The following is an 18,532-nucleotide window of genomic DNA, read 5'->3' on the forward strand; positions in this document are numbered from 1 at the left end:
AGACGTGTCCTTGGCCTGTCCGCATAATATGTTCAACACCGGTTTATATATGCTAACCACCAAAGAAATCCCGTCTTCAAAGTGAAATTTGCAATGACAAAAGAATATAAGACCCATGAAAATTGATGTACCAAGAGAATGATACAATGCAACTACTTGATTTTACATTGGGCTGAATCATGGATGTTGTTTGTTTCATCATAGAAGAATTAATGACTGATGAGCTGAGTCCATATGCCCTTTTTAACCATATTACAGTATATGCATATAGACACCACCACCAACATTATAAGTAAGTATTGCATATGTTCCACCGGAATTGCTCTAACCATGTTTGGCTTCTCCAATGGAGCTGCGAAAAAATAGGAGGAGCTGAGCAGAGAATCTGATCCCGATCATATAGCTTTGTCTAACCAAGCTGGTAATCTGAACGAGGATTTCATTCCGAGTCTTGTGAGGAAGATGGAGTATAGCAGATGCAGCAACAGCACAAAGAATCCACTGTTTAGCAACAGCTGTTGAGAATCAAAGAAAAGGGTTCTCAGCTTATTTTATTAATTTCCCTAGATAAACAGAGACAAGTGGGATAAAAAGATTGTGTACCACTGTCCCAAATATCATATAAATGAAGCTCATTGAAGGCATTATGTTCAGGCCCATGGCCGTGAAAACATAAGAGAGAGCGGCGTGGATGTTAATTGTGATCTGCAACAACAATGCGGTGGTCGTATTATTTATACAAGAGTTTCTTTGGGTGAAAAAGAAAGATAGCTTATTGAGGGATAGAGGTAGCTGACCACAGCGAGAATGTTTTCTCTTATTAAAAACGATGATGTCAGAACATAGCCTATGAGACCAAATGCTCGAACCTGCGTGGGAGGAAACACGATAATACAGTAAACAGGGAGAGATAAAGAAATGTTTGTACTGTGTAATCACAGGAAGCAGACATTTCACCATTGTGCACAAGAAGATCGAGAGACGCCAGCTTGCCCCCATCCTGAGAACAGTAGAACAAATGAAGAGTGTTACAATGAAGTAATCCATTTCAGTAACGTCAGTCATTTTCTTCAAGAGTAAAGACAGGAAATAGTAAGATGTATGTTTTTGATGCGGTGGAGAACTAGAAGCTGTGCAAGATAGAGAGGAGTGTATGAATTCACATACCTCCACAAGGATCCTAGTGCAAGCCCAACAAGACCATGAGTAAGCTACAAGATAAACCTCCACAAGTTAAAGCAATGGTTAAGTAATAAAGGAAATAATAAAGATATAAGATTAAGGAGCAGGTTGAAGTATCAGAAGAAGATAAAACTTTGCTTGATAAAACTAGCAAAGCGGAGGCTTACAAAGTAAGTTAATGCTTTGACCGGACCTGATAATATGAACAACAACATTACAGTAGCAACCTGAGAAACAAACAAACAAAGACTTGAAGCACATATCCGCAAAGACTTTATTAATATATGAAAGAAGAAGGGTTCTTAACAAACAAACCATTGTCTTCCTGCCTCCTGCAATATTCCATCTTATCGAAGATATCACAATTGGCAGCGAGAAGAAACACCCGAAGTAGTTCTGCGCTCAAAGTGTAACTCAGAGTGTTACTTCTATCTAATGTTCATCACACTAATGAGTCTTACACATCTTTGTTTCCAAAGTGTACATTTTTTGCGATACCATGCAACAAAAAAACTTACCTTTATCATATAGAATCCAAGTCGGAACCTCAACACTTTACATCCTAACGAGAACTACAGAGTCTAGAGAACATATGAACTAAAACCTCTGAGATTTTAAGCTAAAATTTATAGGAAAAGGAGATAGTGAACTAGAACACCTAATGGATTCTAGTAAAATTCGTCAAATTCGAGAATGAGGAACAAACCTCAATGGCGAGAGAATTGCTGAGAAAGTAAACGAGGCCTGTGACGGCAGCGAACATGGCACACTCCACTAATCTCAGCGTTTTCTGGTAAACCACTTCATCTCCCTCCTCCACGGCTTCTTCTTTTTTCCCATCCTCTTGAAAACCTGAAATCGAAGCACCGGAGACGCTCGAGATTGCGAAACAGCTTCGGTTAGAGATAGAAACTAGAGAGATTCTGGGTCTTTGTTGAGAGATTGACAGAGAAGAAAACGAAGAAGAAGAAGAAGCAAAGGAGTGCGTAGGGGCAAAACGGTGAAATTGAGAAATGGTGGACTGGTATTGAATCGTTTTGAGGAGATTCATGGAGTCGACGAAGAAGAAGAAGAACACGACGACGTAGACGAAGAAGCTCTCTTCTCTTCTCCGTCGTCTATCTCTCAACTCTTGAGATAACTGTTCGATTGAAACTACACAAACCGGATTATACTAATTTAAACCGACGGTATTGACCCGGTTTGGTTAATGTTTCCTTTGGTTCTCTTTTTTCTCCTTTGGTTGCTTCTTTCTTCTTCAACCTCTCTCTCTCCCTTTCTCCTCTATAAAGGTTTCGACATCAAAATCTAAGGAAGAGGGGAACACCAAACTCCAGTTCTACTGTTTCTCCGACATCCTCCTACTACAGCAAAGGGACAAGCGGGAATTTGAAAACTGGGAGAATCAAATTCTAATTTTTCAAACAGCTCAATTTTTTTAACTTTATACTTTTAATCCCAATCTGCGATTGGAAAAAATGGTGGTCGACCAAGATCAGCAATGGCTGCTGGGTTGCTTATCAGCTAGTCTTGACCCTAACCAAAACGTTCGTTCTTTCGCTGAGACCTCGCTCAATCAGGCTTCTCTTCAACCAGGTTCGTTGCTTAAGTCTCGTTTCTTCTCTTCTAGATTCTCATCTATTTGAAACGTTTGGGTTTTCTTAAGTGAGCATATAATAACCTCCTCCTCGGTCTTGTTCTTCGTGCCATGACTAAAAGAAGAAGCTTCACCCATAAGATGTTTATTTCTTGTAGGGTTTGGCAGTGCATTGTGCAGGGTTGCTGCTAACAAAGACCTCTCTGTGGGATTGCGTCAAATATCCTTTTTCCTAGCATTGATTTGATTTGTATATCCCTTACTATCTCTCTGGAAGCTTGTTGATTGATATAATGAAGGGTTTCTCTTTTCTTTTGCTTAACCTACTGTTGTTACCTAGCTGCTGTCCTGTTAAAGCAGTTCATCAAAAAACATTGGCGAGAGAATGAGGAGGCTTTTGAATATCCTCTTGTCTCAAGTGAGGAAAAGGTACTCTCACTATCCTCTTTTTTCATTGTTTGTTTGGATTTTTACTGCTGCCATAGTTGGCATATGTTTAGGACTTAGGAGATTCTTTTGCTTATGTTATTAGGCTCTTATTCGAGGACAACTGTTGGGCTCACTTGATGACTCTCATCGGAAAATATGTACGGCTATTAGTATGGACATATCTTCAATTGCCACATATGATTGGCCAGAAGAGTGGCCTGAGCTAGTGCCTTTTCTCCTGAGGTTAATTAGCGATCCAAATAACATTAATGGAGGTATATATGCATTCAGTTTTGTTGGTTCTAGAGACAAAGTTGTTTTTTTTTTATCACCCAATTTCTCTACTCTTTCGTGAGAATACTTACGAGGTTTCCTGAGGCTGAGTTTATTTTCATTTTCTAACAGTTCATGGAGCTTTGAGGTGTTTGGCTCTTCTCTCTAGTGAATTGGATGACAAAGAGGTTCCTACGCTGGTACCTGTGTTGTTTCCTTGCTTGCATGCAGTCGTATCCTCTCCTCAGGTTTGGATCCTTATATTAATACGATCAGACTCATGTTGAATCACGTTTTTGGCATGTCAAGTTTTTTAAGTGAAAACATTAGTGACGGAGGCATTTATATAGCTCGCTCCTTTGTATTATTTATTTACGTTTGTACATGTAGAGCTATGACAAGTATATTCGAGGAAAAGCCCTCTCAATTGTTTATTCATGTATATCTGTTCTTGGAGCAATGAGTGGTGTGTACAAGGTACATTTTACTTAATAATTCTTTCTATACAAAAATCTTGAATGTGATTTGCTTCAAGTACTTCCGTTACCAGTTGACATATATAATCTGTGGTTATATTCAGACGGAAACTACTACTTTGTTGATGCCTGTGCTTAAGGTTTGGATGAATCAGTTCTCACTTATATTGGAACATCCTGTGCAACGTGAGAATCCTGATGATTGGACTTTAAGAATGGAGGTTCGTCTCATCTTGTAATTGTCTTACTTTTGTTCTCATTAAACTCCCGGAATTGTTTACAGGCCCCTGTCTTTGCGTTTATTTTGCCTCCTCTCATAGGTCTTGAAGTGTTTGAATCAGTTTGTACAGAATTTCCCAGTTCTCATCGAAAGTGAATTGCTGGGTATGTTCTCGTGTGTGTCCCATGTATCTTGTTTATTCATACATCTGCATCTGAAGCATTGTTATTAAAACATACTATTCGTGCAGCTATTATGAGGCCATTGTGGCACACATTTGAGTCATCTCTACAAGTCTATCTTCGATCGTCAATTGAAGGTGCTGAAGATTCATATGATGGAAGATATGATTCAGATGGTGAAGAGAAGAGTCTTGACACTTTTGTCATCCAGGTAACTTACCATTTTCAGTGATCAATGTTTGTTTTCCTTCAAGGTCTCAATTTGGCAGTTAAAATTTTGGTTAGAGCTGGGGTATTTGGCTCATAGATTGTGGTATTTTGATGAGTTTGAGGCCAAACGAGACTTGTTTCTGTGCAGCTATTTGAGTTTCTGTCAACCATCGTTAGCAGTAGAAGACTGGCAAAGGTTTGGCTGAAACCCTTCTATTTTTTCCCTCTTCATTTTGATCGTATGTTGCTTTGGAATTGGTTTCTTACGGAAATATCTTTATCTCAGACCATTTCCGGTAATGTCAGAGAGTTGGTGTATCAAACCATCGGGTTCCTGCAGATTACAGAGCAACAGGTAGGGATGAATCATGCATCTTCTGCCTACTTAGACATGATAGTATATATTGGTTATATTTTGGTCTTTAAAACTCCAATCTATCTGGGGAAGCTTTACGAAGCTAGATAGTCTATATATATCTGAATGAGTAGTTGGTTTGTTGTGCAATAGGCTTTTCTCCTTTGTTTAGCAAACTCATCTCTTGTTATTTCAACGAATAAAAGATGACCAGAAGGCTTATCCTTTTTACCATTGGTCTGTAACTTTTTACTCTTTGTATATCGCTTATGTCCTTAGAAGTAATATATGTTTCCTATGCATGGGTTATTTTATAGTTTGACAGCATCTCACTGTACTAAGTCACAAACTGTTGCAACCTTTTCATTGCAGACTGTTAGAGCAATAGAACTTTTGCTGTGCCTATATATTGTTTGTCATGTGGTAATTTCATGTTATGGTTTATGTACGCAAATTAGCTGCTAAAATCTTACAACAACAAGATTTGTAGACTCCCTAGCTAGCTCTGATACAAGACATTATATGATGTTCTTTAGCTAGCTGTGTCACCCCTTTCCATTATATTACGTCTCACAAAATCACGCAGAATTTTTTGTTGTTAGTTGTGCTAGCTTCCTATTTATTTGCTAGCATAAGTTTAATTACTATATGGTTTATACGCCAACATTGGAAATGAGACATGCTTTTTATTCTTTATCTCATATGTAGCTTCTCTCCAGGTGCATACGTGGTCCATGGATGTAAATCAGTTTGTAGCCGATGAAGATGAGGGTAGCTACAGTTGTCGCATATCAGGTAAGATGTCTCTCACTCTTCTTAAGTCAAATTCATATTCTTATGCTTAGTCTGAGACAGATTCAGAGGTCGTGTGCATATATCAATATCGAAAATATATGAACGTGTAACTCTAAAACTACCTGCTGCACCACAGGAATACTTTTGTTGGAGGAAGTTATCAATACGTTTGGTAGCGAAGGGATCAATGCTGTTGTAGATGCTACCGGAAAACGGTTCCAAGAGTCTCAAGGAGAAAAGGCAGCTGGTTCTCTGGCCTGGTGGAGAGTAAGTGCACTTAATTTCTGTTTGTTATTGTATTAACATTGTCGCCAGTTCTGTGAAATCCTATTTTAACTTTACTTTCATATTCCATTGTTAGATAAAAGAAGCTGCTCTCTTTACTTTGGCTTCTCTTGCTGATCAACTTGTTGAAGCTGAGGTTTGTGTTTTCCATGGTAATTTAAAAACGAAAAATTTACTTATGCTGAAAATATGTTGTCCTTAATATTATAATCTTGTCAGGACTTGAGAACTGACCCTGCCAATTTAGCTAAATTTGTTGAGCAAATGATTATGGAAGATACTGGAACTGGTAGGTATCGTAAGATCTACTGCTCCAACATTACTTCTCATTTGGTATTCAAATTGTTGTACATAACTGGAGCCTTTATTTGACAGGGTATCATGAATGTCCCTTCCTTTATTCCCGCATATTTACAGCTGTTGCTAAGTTCTCTTCTGTGGTAATTTTTGATTTTCTCTTCTCCCTAAACAACTTTAATCTGGAGGATATGAATTGAATATTTTTATCATGTTATTCAGATCAACCCTGGAATTCTTGAGCACTTCCTCAATGCTTCTGTTAGAGCAATAAACATGGACGTGTATGTTTTCTACCCTTCTGCTGTTAGTATCTTTATCGTCAGAGATTAAAGTTAGATACTATTACAAACAGGCCACCACCTGTAAAAGTAGGCGCATGTCGGGCACTTTTGCAGCTCCTACCCGACATGAACCGTTCAGTTATTCTGCCTCAGATCATGAATTTATTCTCATCTCTCACTGATCTTCTCCATCAGGTAAATTTTCTACTATAACCTTTCAGCATAGTGCGTGTGTCTATACTCTTTTTTGTCACCAGAGATGTTTTCTTCTTTCATTTAGGCTTCAGATGAAACTTTGGTTTTGGTACTTGAAACTCTTCAACAAGCAATTAAAGCTGGTAAATAAACATATTTTTACTACTTGCAGAAAACTTTTGGAATCTAGTTATGCAATAGTTCCCACCTATATCTTATTTTCTTTATCATTTGCTAGGCCATGAAGCATCAGGTTCAATAGAGTCTATTATCTCTCCAGTGATTCTTAATTTGTGGGTGGCACATGTTTCAGACCCCTTTATGAGTATCGATGTAATTGACGTCCTGGAGGTAAATAAGAATGATTACGGTTATTGTTCATTTTGTTGTTAGAAATGCAATTTGCGTAGTTTGTTTATGCTAATCTCTCCTTCTTATATTATTCTAAAATGAACAAGAAATTATTGTGTCTGGCTAATGTCTTTCCTATGGCTGTCACGCAGGCAATAAAGAATTCACCTGGCTGCCTTCATCCACTGACATCAAGAATTTTACCATTCATCGGACCAATTTTAAATAAGGTGCTGTGCGGAACCGTGAATTCAGACCTTTTTTTCCTCTTCTTCCCTGGGTTTCTTTTAATGATATATCTATCGTGATAATCAGCCACATCAGCAGCCTGAAGGACTAGCGAGTGGATCTTTGGATCTTTTAACTATGCTTCTCAAGGCAAGTTATACTAGCTGGATTTTCATAGTACGATAATTTTTTGTGCTAAATAGACAGTATTTCTCGTGTTTTGCTGACTATTTTTCTAGTCATATATAGGGTGCCCCAAGTGATATAGTGAAAAGTGCGTATGACTTTTGCTTTGATGCTGTCATTCGTATCATACTCCACAGTGAGGATCATAGTGAACTACAGGTGCTAAAATTCTCGGTGACTAATTTGTTTCATCATTATCTATCGACAAAGAGTCACTTATCACTAGCCTTTAATTGGTCAGAACGCGACAGAATGTCTGGCAGCTTTTATATCTAGTGGAAGACAGGAGTTGCTCACTTGGAGTGGTGATCCCGCTTTTACCATGAGAAGTTTGCTTGATGCAACTTCTAGGTACAGCTCTTCACTTGGCTTTTTGTTTGGTTTATTTCACGTCCACCAAAAGCTGAAGGCCTACTATTTTGTGTTTTATTTTTGCATTGCCAACACTTGCGCATGTGAGAAAAATATCAGTTGATTTTTGTGTATGCATGGGTAAATCTATTTACCATGAAAAATCTAGTCTGTTCACCTGAAAAGGATCTGTTTTTTAGAGTAGCCTTCTGAATAGTATTGTGGTATATCTACATTTTTTGGAGTCATTTGATAAAGTGTCTTGAGAACCTTGGTTTGTTTGTTCCTCAATGTTTTCAATTCGGTATTTTTGTAAGTCTACATCTTGCTAAATCGATTTCTTAATGTTGGTGCAGGCTTCTTAACCCTGATCTGGAATGTTCTGGATCTCTCTTTGCTGGGAAGTACATTTTGCAGCTTATCTTGCATCTTCCATCAGAGATGGCACCCCATGTCCAAGATCTGGTTGCTGCTCTTGTAAGACGGTTGCAGTCTGCTGAAATGTCCGCTTTAAAAGGCTCATTGCTACTGATTTTTGCCAGATTGGTATTCTTCACCTTTAAGTTTGATAGTTTTAGCATATTAATGGCTCGTCTCTTCTTTGTAAGATGCTGCTAAGGTTCCAAAAGTTCATGGAAAATTTATATCTGTCCTGCGCCGTAACCATTGATTTCTGCAGGTTCATATGAGTTTTCCGAATGTCGATCAATTTATCAATCTGCTTGTTAGCATACCCGCTGATGGCCATGAAAATTCATTTACCTATGTTATGACAGAATGGACTAAACAACAAGGCAAGCATCTCTATCCATATTGTTTAGTTGTATGATTCTATATTGTCTACCTTATGCATCACGTAAGGGTTTTCTGGCTATTTCAACTTATTGTTGGTTAAGCATCTATTTTTCAGGGGAGATACAATCCGCATATCAAATCAAAGTCACAACTTCAGCTCTGGCCTTGCTACTGTCCACTAGACATTCTGAATTCGCAAAGGTCAATGTCCCAGGCAGTCCGATTCAGGTCTTATGCTGTACCTATCTGTTTTTTTTTTCTTAAAACTCAATTTACCCTCAGCCTTACAGAAACTTGAGTCAATTTCTCGTATAGTCCAATGGTGGCATAACCACTCGCTCAAAATCTAGATCAGCTCCTGATCAGTGGACCATTATCCCTCTACCCATGAAGGTATGCTTTTGTTTGACTCCTTAGTCTAAATGTTCTCAATGTAGAAGCTGCAAGTCAGAATACATATTCGTTGGGTTTATACAGTTCTATTTTGAATTGGTCATATCCTCCTTTCTTTTTACATCATTCTGGTGTATGCTTTCAGAAATTTTACATTCTTTGTCTCTGCAGATACTGGCTTTACTAGCTGATACATTGATTGAAATTCAAGAGCAAGTTTTGAATAGTGAAGATGAGGTGAATATGCTTCCTTCTTTAATTCCTTTCCTCTCTTCAAATTTGTGTGGAACTTGAGAATTTGAGATGCTAATTCTGTTCTTTGGAGTATCAGGATAGCGAATGGGAAGAAGTCCATGAAGGAGACGCTAAAGCTGAGAAAGACTTGCTACGTTCAGCTGGTGCCTCCCAATTCAGCAAACCCACATTTGACCAACTCGAAGCAATGGCTCGTTTCGAGGTCCTTTTTTTTCTTTTTCTCTTGTACCTACATGGCTATATTATTGATCCTTATCTCATCAGTGTTAATCATTGATTTGACAGAACCAAGACGACGAGGTTGATGACCACCTACTTGGTACCGACCCCCTTAATGAGGTGACCCCTAGTGTTCTACATATGTGTTTAACTGCTCCTAATTCTCCAACTCGTGATCTGTTTAACCAAGTCTCTTTATCTCTGCAACAAACAGATTAATCTGGCAAGTTACGTGGCTGATTTTTTGCTGAAGTTTTCGAGTGAAGACCGGACTCTGTTTGATAACCTTTGCCAGGTTTGGTTACCACCTCTATATATAACCTATCAATATCTTCAAACTTAATATGAACCACTTGGCTTGTTTTCAAATATCTGTAGGGCTTAACAAATGATCAAAGAAACGTGATCCATATGGCACTGAACCGCTAGGCTTGGCGTCATAGTTCACAATTCATGTCTTGCGTGTTACTTTTTTTGTCAGTTGATTGATTCTTGGGGAGTAAAGAAGTGTTAGCATCCCTTTGTAAAAGTGTCGTTTTACACAAAATATTAAAAAGATCTTCGGAATTTTAAAGAAAGAGTAAATCCTCCACTTTCACGTTCAACTCCACGGTAAACCCTCAGAAATAACGTAGAATTGCGCAGGCACTCACAAGTCGCAAAACATCCATTAATGAAACAAATACTAAAAACTCTGATCTCTACATTAAGAAATACGTTTGACCTGGTTTCACTCTAAATATGCAATCTCTGCATAAACCACAACTTGGAGTAGATAAACTCCTTAAGGATGTGCTAATAGATAGAGTCATACAGTATAAAGTCGTAGAGTGTGATTGACAATGTTTCATCTAACACGTTAGTGAAATCATGGGCGAGTGACCGGAATCACTTCAATTTTTAATCACATATCAATAAATGGAAAGAGCAACATTATGCGCTCGGGTTAGAAACATTGCAAAACCGGTTCTTGTTGTATACATGACTACAATGAACAAGAAGTCTTTTACAAGATTTTTTTTATGTTACATCAAAAAATGGCTTATTATTATAAAAATAATGAGATAATCTTTGTTAAAATTCTTAAATTCCAAGTTATATAATCTTTTACAAATATCAATAAAAAAAATAAAATCATAAGCTGTAAAATTCAAATCGTTAACCCTAACCCCTGACATTAAATGGCTAATAATTAAACTGAGAATTGTCCATAATTTTAAAAATTGGGCTCGGGTAAGACAAACCCGACCCGACACAGAACAACAAGCTCTTCCTCTCGTCTCTCTCTCTCGTTTACTCAAAAACACACCGGAAAAAAAAGCCAATTCTAAAATTTCATAGAATCGATCCATCAATGGCGGTGACTAGTCCAGCTACACGCTTCTCACCACCGCTGAACCGGCCTTTTCACCACCGATCGGCACTCGTCTCGCTTCATTGCGCCTCTAGGAACTTCCTCTTCCTCCGAAATCCCACTCCGAGCTCGACGATCGTCGCTGTCAGGTGCCAGAAACCTCTTTCCGACGGGATTAGCTCTATTGAGTCCATGAATCATGTCTCTTCCGCTTCATCTTCTGTTTCGTCTTCGATCGATTTCCTAACCTTGTGTCATCGGCTCAAGGTATGTGTTTGAACCCATATTGATTATTATCATCGATTCCGAAATCAAAACAATGGATTGAGTAAAGAATACTTTGAGAGTGGCTTTTCAATTCTGAAATTGTGAGTTCTGCGTAGTGAACTTTGTATTGGTGTCATCTTGTGTAGACAACAAAGAGAAAAGGGTGGATTAATCAGGGGATAAATGGACCTGAATCAATTGCTGATCATATGTACCGTATGGCTATAATGGCATTGATAGCTGGTGATTTTACTGGAGTTAACAGAGAAAGGTTAGTATTTGCCTCCAACTGTTTTGAGTTTATTTTTGATGATAGAGTAAGGCTACTGTAAATTGTGCAATGCACTGTTGAAATATACCTACGATTTGTAACTAAATATATGTACGTTTCTTTTCTAAAAGTGATTGTTTCTTTCTATGGAATGCAAGTATCTAAGGAGAAACCGAGAAAGATTTTGGTAGACTAGTTAGTTTTTTTTTTTGGTAGACTAGTTAGTTAGTAAAGTTGACTTTGTCTTCTAGAGAAATGGCATATTCGTAGAACTCAGAATGTAGTGAAAATGAACTTAAATGAATTATATGAGAGGATAGTATTGTCAGATAATCGAAGTCAGAACTACAAAAGCTTAACTTGATAATCATGCGGCAAGAGTTAGGTATGCTTGTAAGTGTATGTCATTCGTATTAGACTCGTTCAGAAAGTTGAATGAAGGATAAGATAGGAAGACCATGCGTTATTAATTGATTTTTTAAGTGTTGATTTAGCACTGGTTGTCAAACTATCCAATAATAAGTTCCTCTGTTTTCTGGCTATAACTTATTGGATCTTTCTCTGTCTTCCTTCTTTTTCTTGGCATCTAAACAGGTGTATAAAAATGGCAATAGTGCATGACATCGCTGAAGGTAAATACACTTTATTACGTATAACCTGATCGCTTCTCCTAGTTTAGTAAAAAATATTGTATGGTTTGAAGGATACAAACTTGTGTAGATTTAAATCCTTGATAGGGTAAGATGTGTTACAGATGCAGTTAGATTCGTTATGGTACTAAACATGTGTTGAGAGCTGATTACTTTGGTTTCTTTCTCTCAATTGATTTATACTCTTTTTCTGAAACTAAAATCCTACAAAATGTCAAAGCCTCACCACTTGGCTTTTGAACAGCTATTGTTGGAGATATTACACCATCTGATGGTGTACCTAAGGAAGAAAAGAGTAGGAGGGAGAAAGCAGCTTTAAAAGAGATGTGCGAGGTTCTGGGTGGAGGCCTCAGAGGTATATAAGCCTCTGCTACGGTCATCTTCTAATGTTTTGATTTCCGAAACACTAATTTTGTAAGTCTAATGTCAATGTGCAGCGGAGGAGATCACAGAACTTTGGCTGGAGTATGAGAACAATGCTTCTTTAGAAGCAAATCTTGTAAAAGACTTTGATAAGGTAATTATGGGTTTTGACTTCGAGTTTGCAACCATCGATGCCTTTAACTTCTGTTAGTTGTTAATAGTCACAACTTACATAACACATGTAGACACTTGGGTTACACTGACTCTTCTTGTCTCTATTGCGGATGTAGGTTGAAATGATCCTCCAGGCGCTAGAATATGAAGCTGGTAAGTCTCAATCTTAATCTTTATAATCGCCTGTGCTTGTTGTTCCTCTCCCATCCCAAGAAATCTTACTTGACTATTGAACATCATGGCAGAACATGGGAAAGTGCTCGACGAATTTTTCATATCGACAGCAGGTAAAGAACCCATCTCTTTACGCTCTTTTCGCTTTACAATTTTAAACGTGAAGTCAAATCATTGAGTTTCATCAAAGGCATCATATACTCCAATTTCAAATGCAGGCAAGTTTCAAACCGAAATTGGAAAAAGCTGGGCCGCCGAGATAAACGCGAGGAGGAAAAGCCAATTGACAAACAGACAGAGATAGTAAAATCCAGTTGCATCATACCTTAGATATCCCTCAACGTTCAACAGTAGAATCTCGAAAACTAAGCAGACTCCTCCTCTTGAACCAAAAGGTACAAGCTTCTAATGAAATTTTCAGTTTTGTAGTTCAACGAACACGATTTGGTTTTTTACCTTCCCTTTTAGTTACTAGTTGAAGTAGTAGGTCCATACTTTTAGACATTCTGGTAAACATGAATCCGAACTCAAGAATATGCTTGTTTTTTTCAGAAAATTGATATGAACTAAGTATGGACTTGTCTGACCCTACTTAAACGCGTGTGCATTGTCATTGTCACTGTTAATATGTTGTATAATGAAAGTGAGTCAACAGCTACAGGATCTGGAAAGATATAATACTGGAGACCCCCAAATGTTGTCACGTGTGTTATATTATTCTCTCCCCCCCCCCCCCCCCCCCTCTCATCTTCTTCTTTTGCAATGATTGTGGAGAAGAAGAAGGCGTGCATTTCCTTTTCACACACGGACTGGTTTGCTATGTATACAAAGTTAAGATGAAGAGCATATAACAAGATACGTAATTTAATCAGCCGACACAATTTTTATCAAGCAAGATCTCCTCCATTAGCTCCCAAGTTTGTGAAGATGGAGAATGACATGTCATGTGACAAAATTAAATTACAAAAAGAAAATGAGAAACCAAGAACATAAAAAGTCAATACTGTATAATAATTAAATTGGGTTCCACATTGCCACTGCTGTGTGTTTCTTCCTCTTTTTATTTTTTGTTTTGTTTTTAATACGGTATGTAAGTGATGTGGAGAATGGTCCCAAAAGTTGAACATGTCTCTTTCACAAATTTTAATATCCACCAACAACGAGTGAGAAGTATTAATTTCCTATTACACATAAAAATTTCTGAACCAATCGTACCATATGTTATGTGTACTGTCTAGAACTAGATATTCCAAATTGTGAATTATTTACAACCCCATACCACAAATGGATACTTCTTTATCTCTCTCACTTGCATTACAAACCTTTTTTGTTATTTTATGTCAATGTATTAATTATGTATTCGCATATGCTGGCTCTGGTAAGTCTATATAAAATTATAAATGCAAATATAGCAAGCTTGAGTGAAGAATTTATTTGTACTAGACAAATAAATATATAGTCACTCGTTACAACTACTGGTTGAAAGTTTTACTTATGTGTCAAAAAATATCCAATGTTAAAATATTTTTTACGATCTTCGTATATTAAACATTAAATCTTTTTACTTTACTTATGTGTAACATCTGTTTTTTTTTTTTTTTCGACAATCATATTTTTGCATATCGAAATCTCCAATATCGCAAGGTGTTATTTATTAAGCAAAATAAGTAAGAAACAAAAAAAAGGTAATAATTTATTTTGACCATTGATTTGACGTTGCAGTAAAGCATTGTTTCCTTTACGATGGATGATGATCATCCATAGCAAAAGAAAAATATCAATGGATTTTTTTTTTTTTTTTTTTTGTCTTTAACTTCCTAAAACGATTTTTCTTGTTTGATTGATGCGCACAATATATATTTTTTGATTCATCACCCAACTTTTTTGGTTTGTTTGTTTTTTCTTCTTCACCTCCACAGAAAGAGAGGCTTGACAAAGTTTAAACCTTTCATCTTCATGTACCCAATTTTGCTTTGCTGAGGTGAAAAAAAAAAACCCCCGAGGAAGAGAGAGCGAGAGAGACAAGTTACTTACTTGGGCCATATTAGCTTTGCATTTTAATTGGTAACACAGTAACACTACTACAGTTGGGTTTTGAGATTTTCTTCTTGTGAAATTGTGGTGTTAAAAGGAGAAAGCTTTTACGTAGATCCGCCGTATTTGTTTGCATTTTGTCATCTAATCAGGTAATCGTTGGTTTTATCTGGAATTTTTTTGATTTTGGGTTTTGCTCAGAAGTTTGGTTTCACGATCTGGGGGGGGCTTTATCTTCAGAAAATCCTTTTTCTCGGGTCTCTGTTTTTTTTTTTTTTGTATTTGAAGCCTGTGTGTGTCCCAACCTTTGATGTGATGTGTGATTTTAGTTGGTCAAGTTGTCCTTTTGAGTTTACACTGTCAGTATACTACTTAAAAGTCTGGGAATTTGGGTTCTGATTTTGATAAATGAAGCTGATTTTGTTTGAATTTCATGAAATTACAGTTTTTGATTGACCAAAGAGTAGAGTAAGAGTGTTGATGAAAATGTTAGAATTTGGTCTTCTGGTTTAGATGGCAACACCACCGGTACTGGCTCCTACGGAAGAGGTCTCACCGCCTACTGCTCCATTGGCGTCGCCTCCGACATTGTCACCGCCTACTCCATCATTGGCGTCGCCTCCGACATTGTCCCCGCCTCTTCCAATGGTCTCACCTCCACCGCAGCCGTCGTCTCCCGGTGATGATGCTACTTCCCCAAGTAGAGAACCCATTAATGGCAATTCACCGGAGACCCTAATCACTCCAGCTCAATCTCCTCCTCCTCCTCCTCCTCGGGCTCCGGTGACTCCAGTATCATCCCCACCACCAGAACCTTCTCCCTCACTACCTCCACCAAGTGTAGCTCCTACATCACCTGACCCGCCAATAAGCGTATTACCACCACCTAAGAGCTCTCCCCCTCCACCTGATCAGCCTGTCATTTTACCCACTCCGTCACCCTCGATACCATCAGTTCCGCCACCGGAAGCCACTCCTTCACAACCTGCACCAGACTTACCAAGATTTTCACCTCCACCGCCTACATTAGTCCCACCATCACATTCATCTCCACCTCAGCCATCACTTCCTCCTCCACGTCGTTCTCCTTCGCCACCAGCCTCAGAACGTCCTCCTCCCTCACATGATCCGAAACATCCCCCTCCTCCACGAGATTCAGAACGTCCTCCTCCTCCACGTGATCCTCAACGTCCTGAGAAACCTCCTCCACCGGATTCCAAACGTCCTGTGCATCCATCACCTCCTCCAAGGGACTCAAAACGTCCTGTGCATCCTTCACCAAAGGAAATTACCCCATCTCCCAAGTCATTACCCTCACCACCCTCAGTTGTATCCCCGCCTTCGCCTCCTCAAAACTCTGTGCCAGGTTCTACTAATCCATCTCCAAACAACCCTACTCCTGTCACAGATAATTCCAGCATCAGTTCCGGTATTAGTACAGCGGCTGTCGTGGGTGCAAGTATTGGAGTGGCCCTAGTGCTGCTTTGTCTTATTGGACTTGTTGTGTGGTGCTTGAAGAGACGTAAAAAGAGGCCCTCAACCATTGGTGGTGGCTATGTTATGCCAACGCCTATGGATTCCTCTCCAAGATCAGGTAATATTTACAGGTTAATCTATTTTATTAGGAAGTTTTAGTCTTTGTCATCCTTACAGTGGCTTAGCAAGCATGGCACAAAGAAGTCTTCTTGTATGTATTGATGGTTGGAATCTTAGACAATACAATAAAAGTTCATGTTCCTTTAGTGATTAAGATAGTTTTTATCAAGAGTTCATAGTTATAGATAGTGCTATGTATATTTGATTATCAGCATTTCTAGATTTTCATCTCCATCTTTTTGTTATCCAGATTCAGCGCTTCTAAAGACACAGTCATCTGCACCTCTAGTGGGAAATCGTTCGAGCAATCGAACATATTTTTCACAGTCAGAACCTGGTGGTTTTGGTCAATCGAGGGAACTGTTTTCATATGAAGAACTTGTCATAGCAACGAATGGATTCTCTGATGAAAATCTATTGGGTGAAGGTGGATTTGGTCGTGTGTATAAAGGAGTCTTGCCAGATGAAAGAGTGGTTGCTGTGAAACAATTAAAAATAGGTGGAGGACAAGGTGACCGAGAGTTCAAAGCTGAGGTTGAGACCATAAGCAGGGTTCATCACCGGAATTTGCTTTCTATGGTTGGATACTGCATTTCTGAGAGCCGGAGATTGCTTATTTATGATTATGTCTCTAACAACAACCTTTACTTCCATCTTCATGGTAAGCTATATTTCAAGACATATAATCATAAACACAACCAACTGGTACTTATACTGTCTTTCTATGTTCTTTAGCCGCAGGAACTCCAGGTGTAGACTGGGCAACACGTGTTAAAATTGCTGCTGGTGCGGCTCGTGGACTAGCTTATCTCCATGAAGATTGTAGGTTGCTGTGACTCTTCCATAATTTGTGGGAAAAAGTTCTTGATGCTATTTTCTGGTTCTTGGCTACTAATTTACTTGATGGTAAACTTTGATAGGTCATCCTCGTATCATACATAGGGACATCAAATCATCCAACATTCTTTTAGAGGATAACTTTCACGCCCTGGTATACATTCACCTACTCTTCTGAACTACAAAGCTGCTGATAGTAAAGATCATGGGTTTTTAACAGTGTTTAATCTCTCATTCTCTAGGTTTGTGATTTTGGCCTTGCAAAGCTAGCTCTTGATTGTAACACACATATTACAACTCGGGTTATGGGAACATTCGGGTAGGTACTGGTTCTCAGGAGCAAAACAGTCTTTCTGTATATGTTGCAAATCCTGCATCTACTAAACTATCTGTATATTGTTTCAGATACATGGCTCCTGAATATGCATCAAGTGGCAAATTAACAGAGAAATCAGATGTGTTCTCCTTTGGGGTTGTTCTACTAGAGTTGATCACTGGACGTAAGCCCGTGGATACATCCCAGCCTCTAGGAGACGAGAGCCTTGTTGAATGGGTATGGCATAAATAAGCATTTTAACTGTTGAGAGTAGAACTGTTTCCAATGTTTGCATTTGATGTTTCAGGCTCGTCCTTTGCTTAATCATGCCATTGAAACCGAAGAGTTTGCAGCTCTAGCAGATCCCAAGCTGGATAAAAACTATGTTGGTGTGGAAATGTTTAGAATGGTTGAAGCAGCTGCAGCCTGTATTCGCCATTCAGCTGCAAAGAGACCTCGAATGAGTCAAGTACTGACATTTTCTCAAAAAATCATATTAATTTCTTCTTCATTCCTCCATAGAATCTCACATAACAAGCCCTTAATTGAAAATTCTTACAGATTGTGAGAGCTTTCGACAGTCTAGCTGAGGAAGACCTCACCAATGGGATGAGACTAGGCGAAAGCGAAATCATCAACTCAGCTCAGCAGTCTGCAGAGATTAGATTATTTAGGAGAATGGCTTTTGGCAGCCAAAATTACAGTACAGATTCTTTCACTCGTAGTAGTTATATAAGCAAAGATGAAAACGTGTAAATATCAGCAACAAAACAAAATGCATAATGATTTTTCCGAGAAAGAGATCTTGATTAACTTCAGATTTGGATCATCTGTTTCATCCTTGACCTAAAGAATTGAAGAAACCAGGAGTTTGGGGGATCATGTGGATGAACACATTTGCAGAGATTATGCATAGTAATTTCGCCTTCAAAAAAAAA

General features: G+C 38.4%; 4 protein-coding genes across 12 annotated transcripts; 3 read left to right on the forward strand and 1 right to left on the reverse strand.

Moving 5' to 3' along the window:
* Nucleotides 1-102: 102 nt before the first annotated feature.
* LOC104776670 (uncharacterized) lies at nt 103-2,289 on the reverse strand. The gene is made up of 8 exons (XM_010500772.2): nt 1,889-2,289; nt 1,498-1,578; nt 1,350-1,409; nt 1,168-1,211; nt 958-1,000; nt 798-869; nt 604-705; nt 103-515 (listed from the first exon to the last, which is right to left on the reverse strand). Exons 1-8 carry the CDS (start codon nt 2,231-2,233, stop codon nt 396-398), a joined length of 867 nt encoding a protein of 288 aa, XP_010499074.1. The 5' UTR covers nt 2,234-2,289; the 3' UTR covers nt 103-395.
* On the forward strand, nt 2,243-10,163 carry LOC104776671 (uncharacterized). Its single transcript, XM_010500773.3, has 33 exons — nt 2,243-2,778; nt 2,938-2,999; nt 3,116-3,208; nt 3,312-3,483; nt 3,614-3,729; nt 3,872-3,958; nt 4,062-4,178; nt 4,278-4,341; nt 4,428-4,570; nt 4,718-4,765; nt 4,856-4,924; nt 5,644-5,719; nt 5,856-5,986; nt 6,081-6,140; nt 6,224-6,293; nt 6,380-6,444; nt 6,524-6,585; nt 6,657-6,780; nt 6,866-6,923; nt 7,019-7,131; nt 7,284-7,361; nt 7,447-7,509; nt 7,609-7,704; nt 7,787-7,896; nt 8,253-8,442; nt 8,576-8,690; nt 8,807-8,919; nt 9,007-9,084; nt 9,256-9,321; nt 9,416-9,541; nt 9,625-9,678; nt 9,773-9,853; nt 9,937-10,163. The coding sequence occupies exons 1-33, from the start codon at nt 2,661-2,663 to the stop codon at nt 9,985-9,987; spliced, it is 3,069 nt and encodes a 1,022-aa protein (XP_010499075.1). The 5' UTR covers nt 2,243-2,660; the 3' UTR covers nt 9,988-10,163.
* A 594-nt stretch (nt 10,164-10,757) lies between these two features.
* Nucleotides 10,758-13,785, forward strand: LOC104776673 (uncharacterized). Of its 3 annotated transcripts, none has more exons than XR_766147.3 (9): nt 10,765-11,179; nt 11,326-11,450; nt 12,045-12,082; nt 12,345-12,455; nt 12,538-12,617; nt 12,754-12,790; nt 12,883-12,924; nt 13,030-13,206; nt 13,467-13,785. XR_766147.3 is itself a non-coding variant. In XM_010500774.3 (8 exons), exons 1-8 carry the CDS (start codon nt 10,913-10,915, stop codon nt 13,113-13,115), a joined length of 786 nt encoding a protein of 261 aa, XP_010499076.1. In that variant the 5' UTR covers nt 10,758-10,912; the 3' UTR covers nt 13,116-13,469. The 3 variants fall into 3 exon arrangements, 1 of the variants encoding a protein (XP_010499076.1); XR_015591343.1 differs by having other exon boundaries at nt 13,364-13,469; XM_010500774.3 differs by having other exon boundaries at nt 10,758-11,179; nt 13,030-13,469.
* Nucleotides 13,786-14,191: 406 nt separating this feature from the next.
* LOC104776674 (proline-rich receptor-like protein kinase PERK10) lies at nt 14,192-18,412 on the forward strand. Of its 7 annotated transcripts, none has more exons than XM_087502488.1 (9): nt 14,192-14,997; nt 15,359-16,439; nt 16,692-17,102; nt 17,177-17,263; nt 17,362-17,432; nt 17,521-17,597; nt 17,684-17,831; nt 17,902-18,063; nt 18,156-18,412. In XM_087502488.1, exons 2-9 carry the CDS (start codon nt 15,359-15,361, stop codon nt 18,348-18,350), a joined length of 2,232 nt encoding a protein of 743 aa, XP_087358614.1. In that variant the 5' UTR covers nt 14,192-14,997; the 3' UTR covers nt 18,351-18,412. The 7 variants fall into 7 exon arrangements, 2 of the variants coding, with proteins under 2 accessions (XP_087358614.1, XP_087358608.1); XR_015591334.1 differs by having other exon boundaries at nt 14,231-14,997; nt 17,521-17,601; XM_087502482.1 differs by having other exon boundaries at nt 14,248-14,997; nt 15,291-16,439.
* The last annotated feature ends 120 nt before the right edge of the window (nt 18,413-18,532 follow it).

Source organism: Camelina sativa, chromosome 3 (genome assembly GCF_030686135.1).
Source record: "Camelina sativa cultivar CO46 ecotype springtype chromosome 3, ASM3068613v1".
Lineage (NCBI taxonomy): Eukaryota > Viridiplantae > Streptophyta > Magnoliopsida > Brassicales > Brassicaceae > Camelina > Camelina sativa.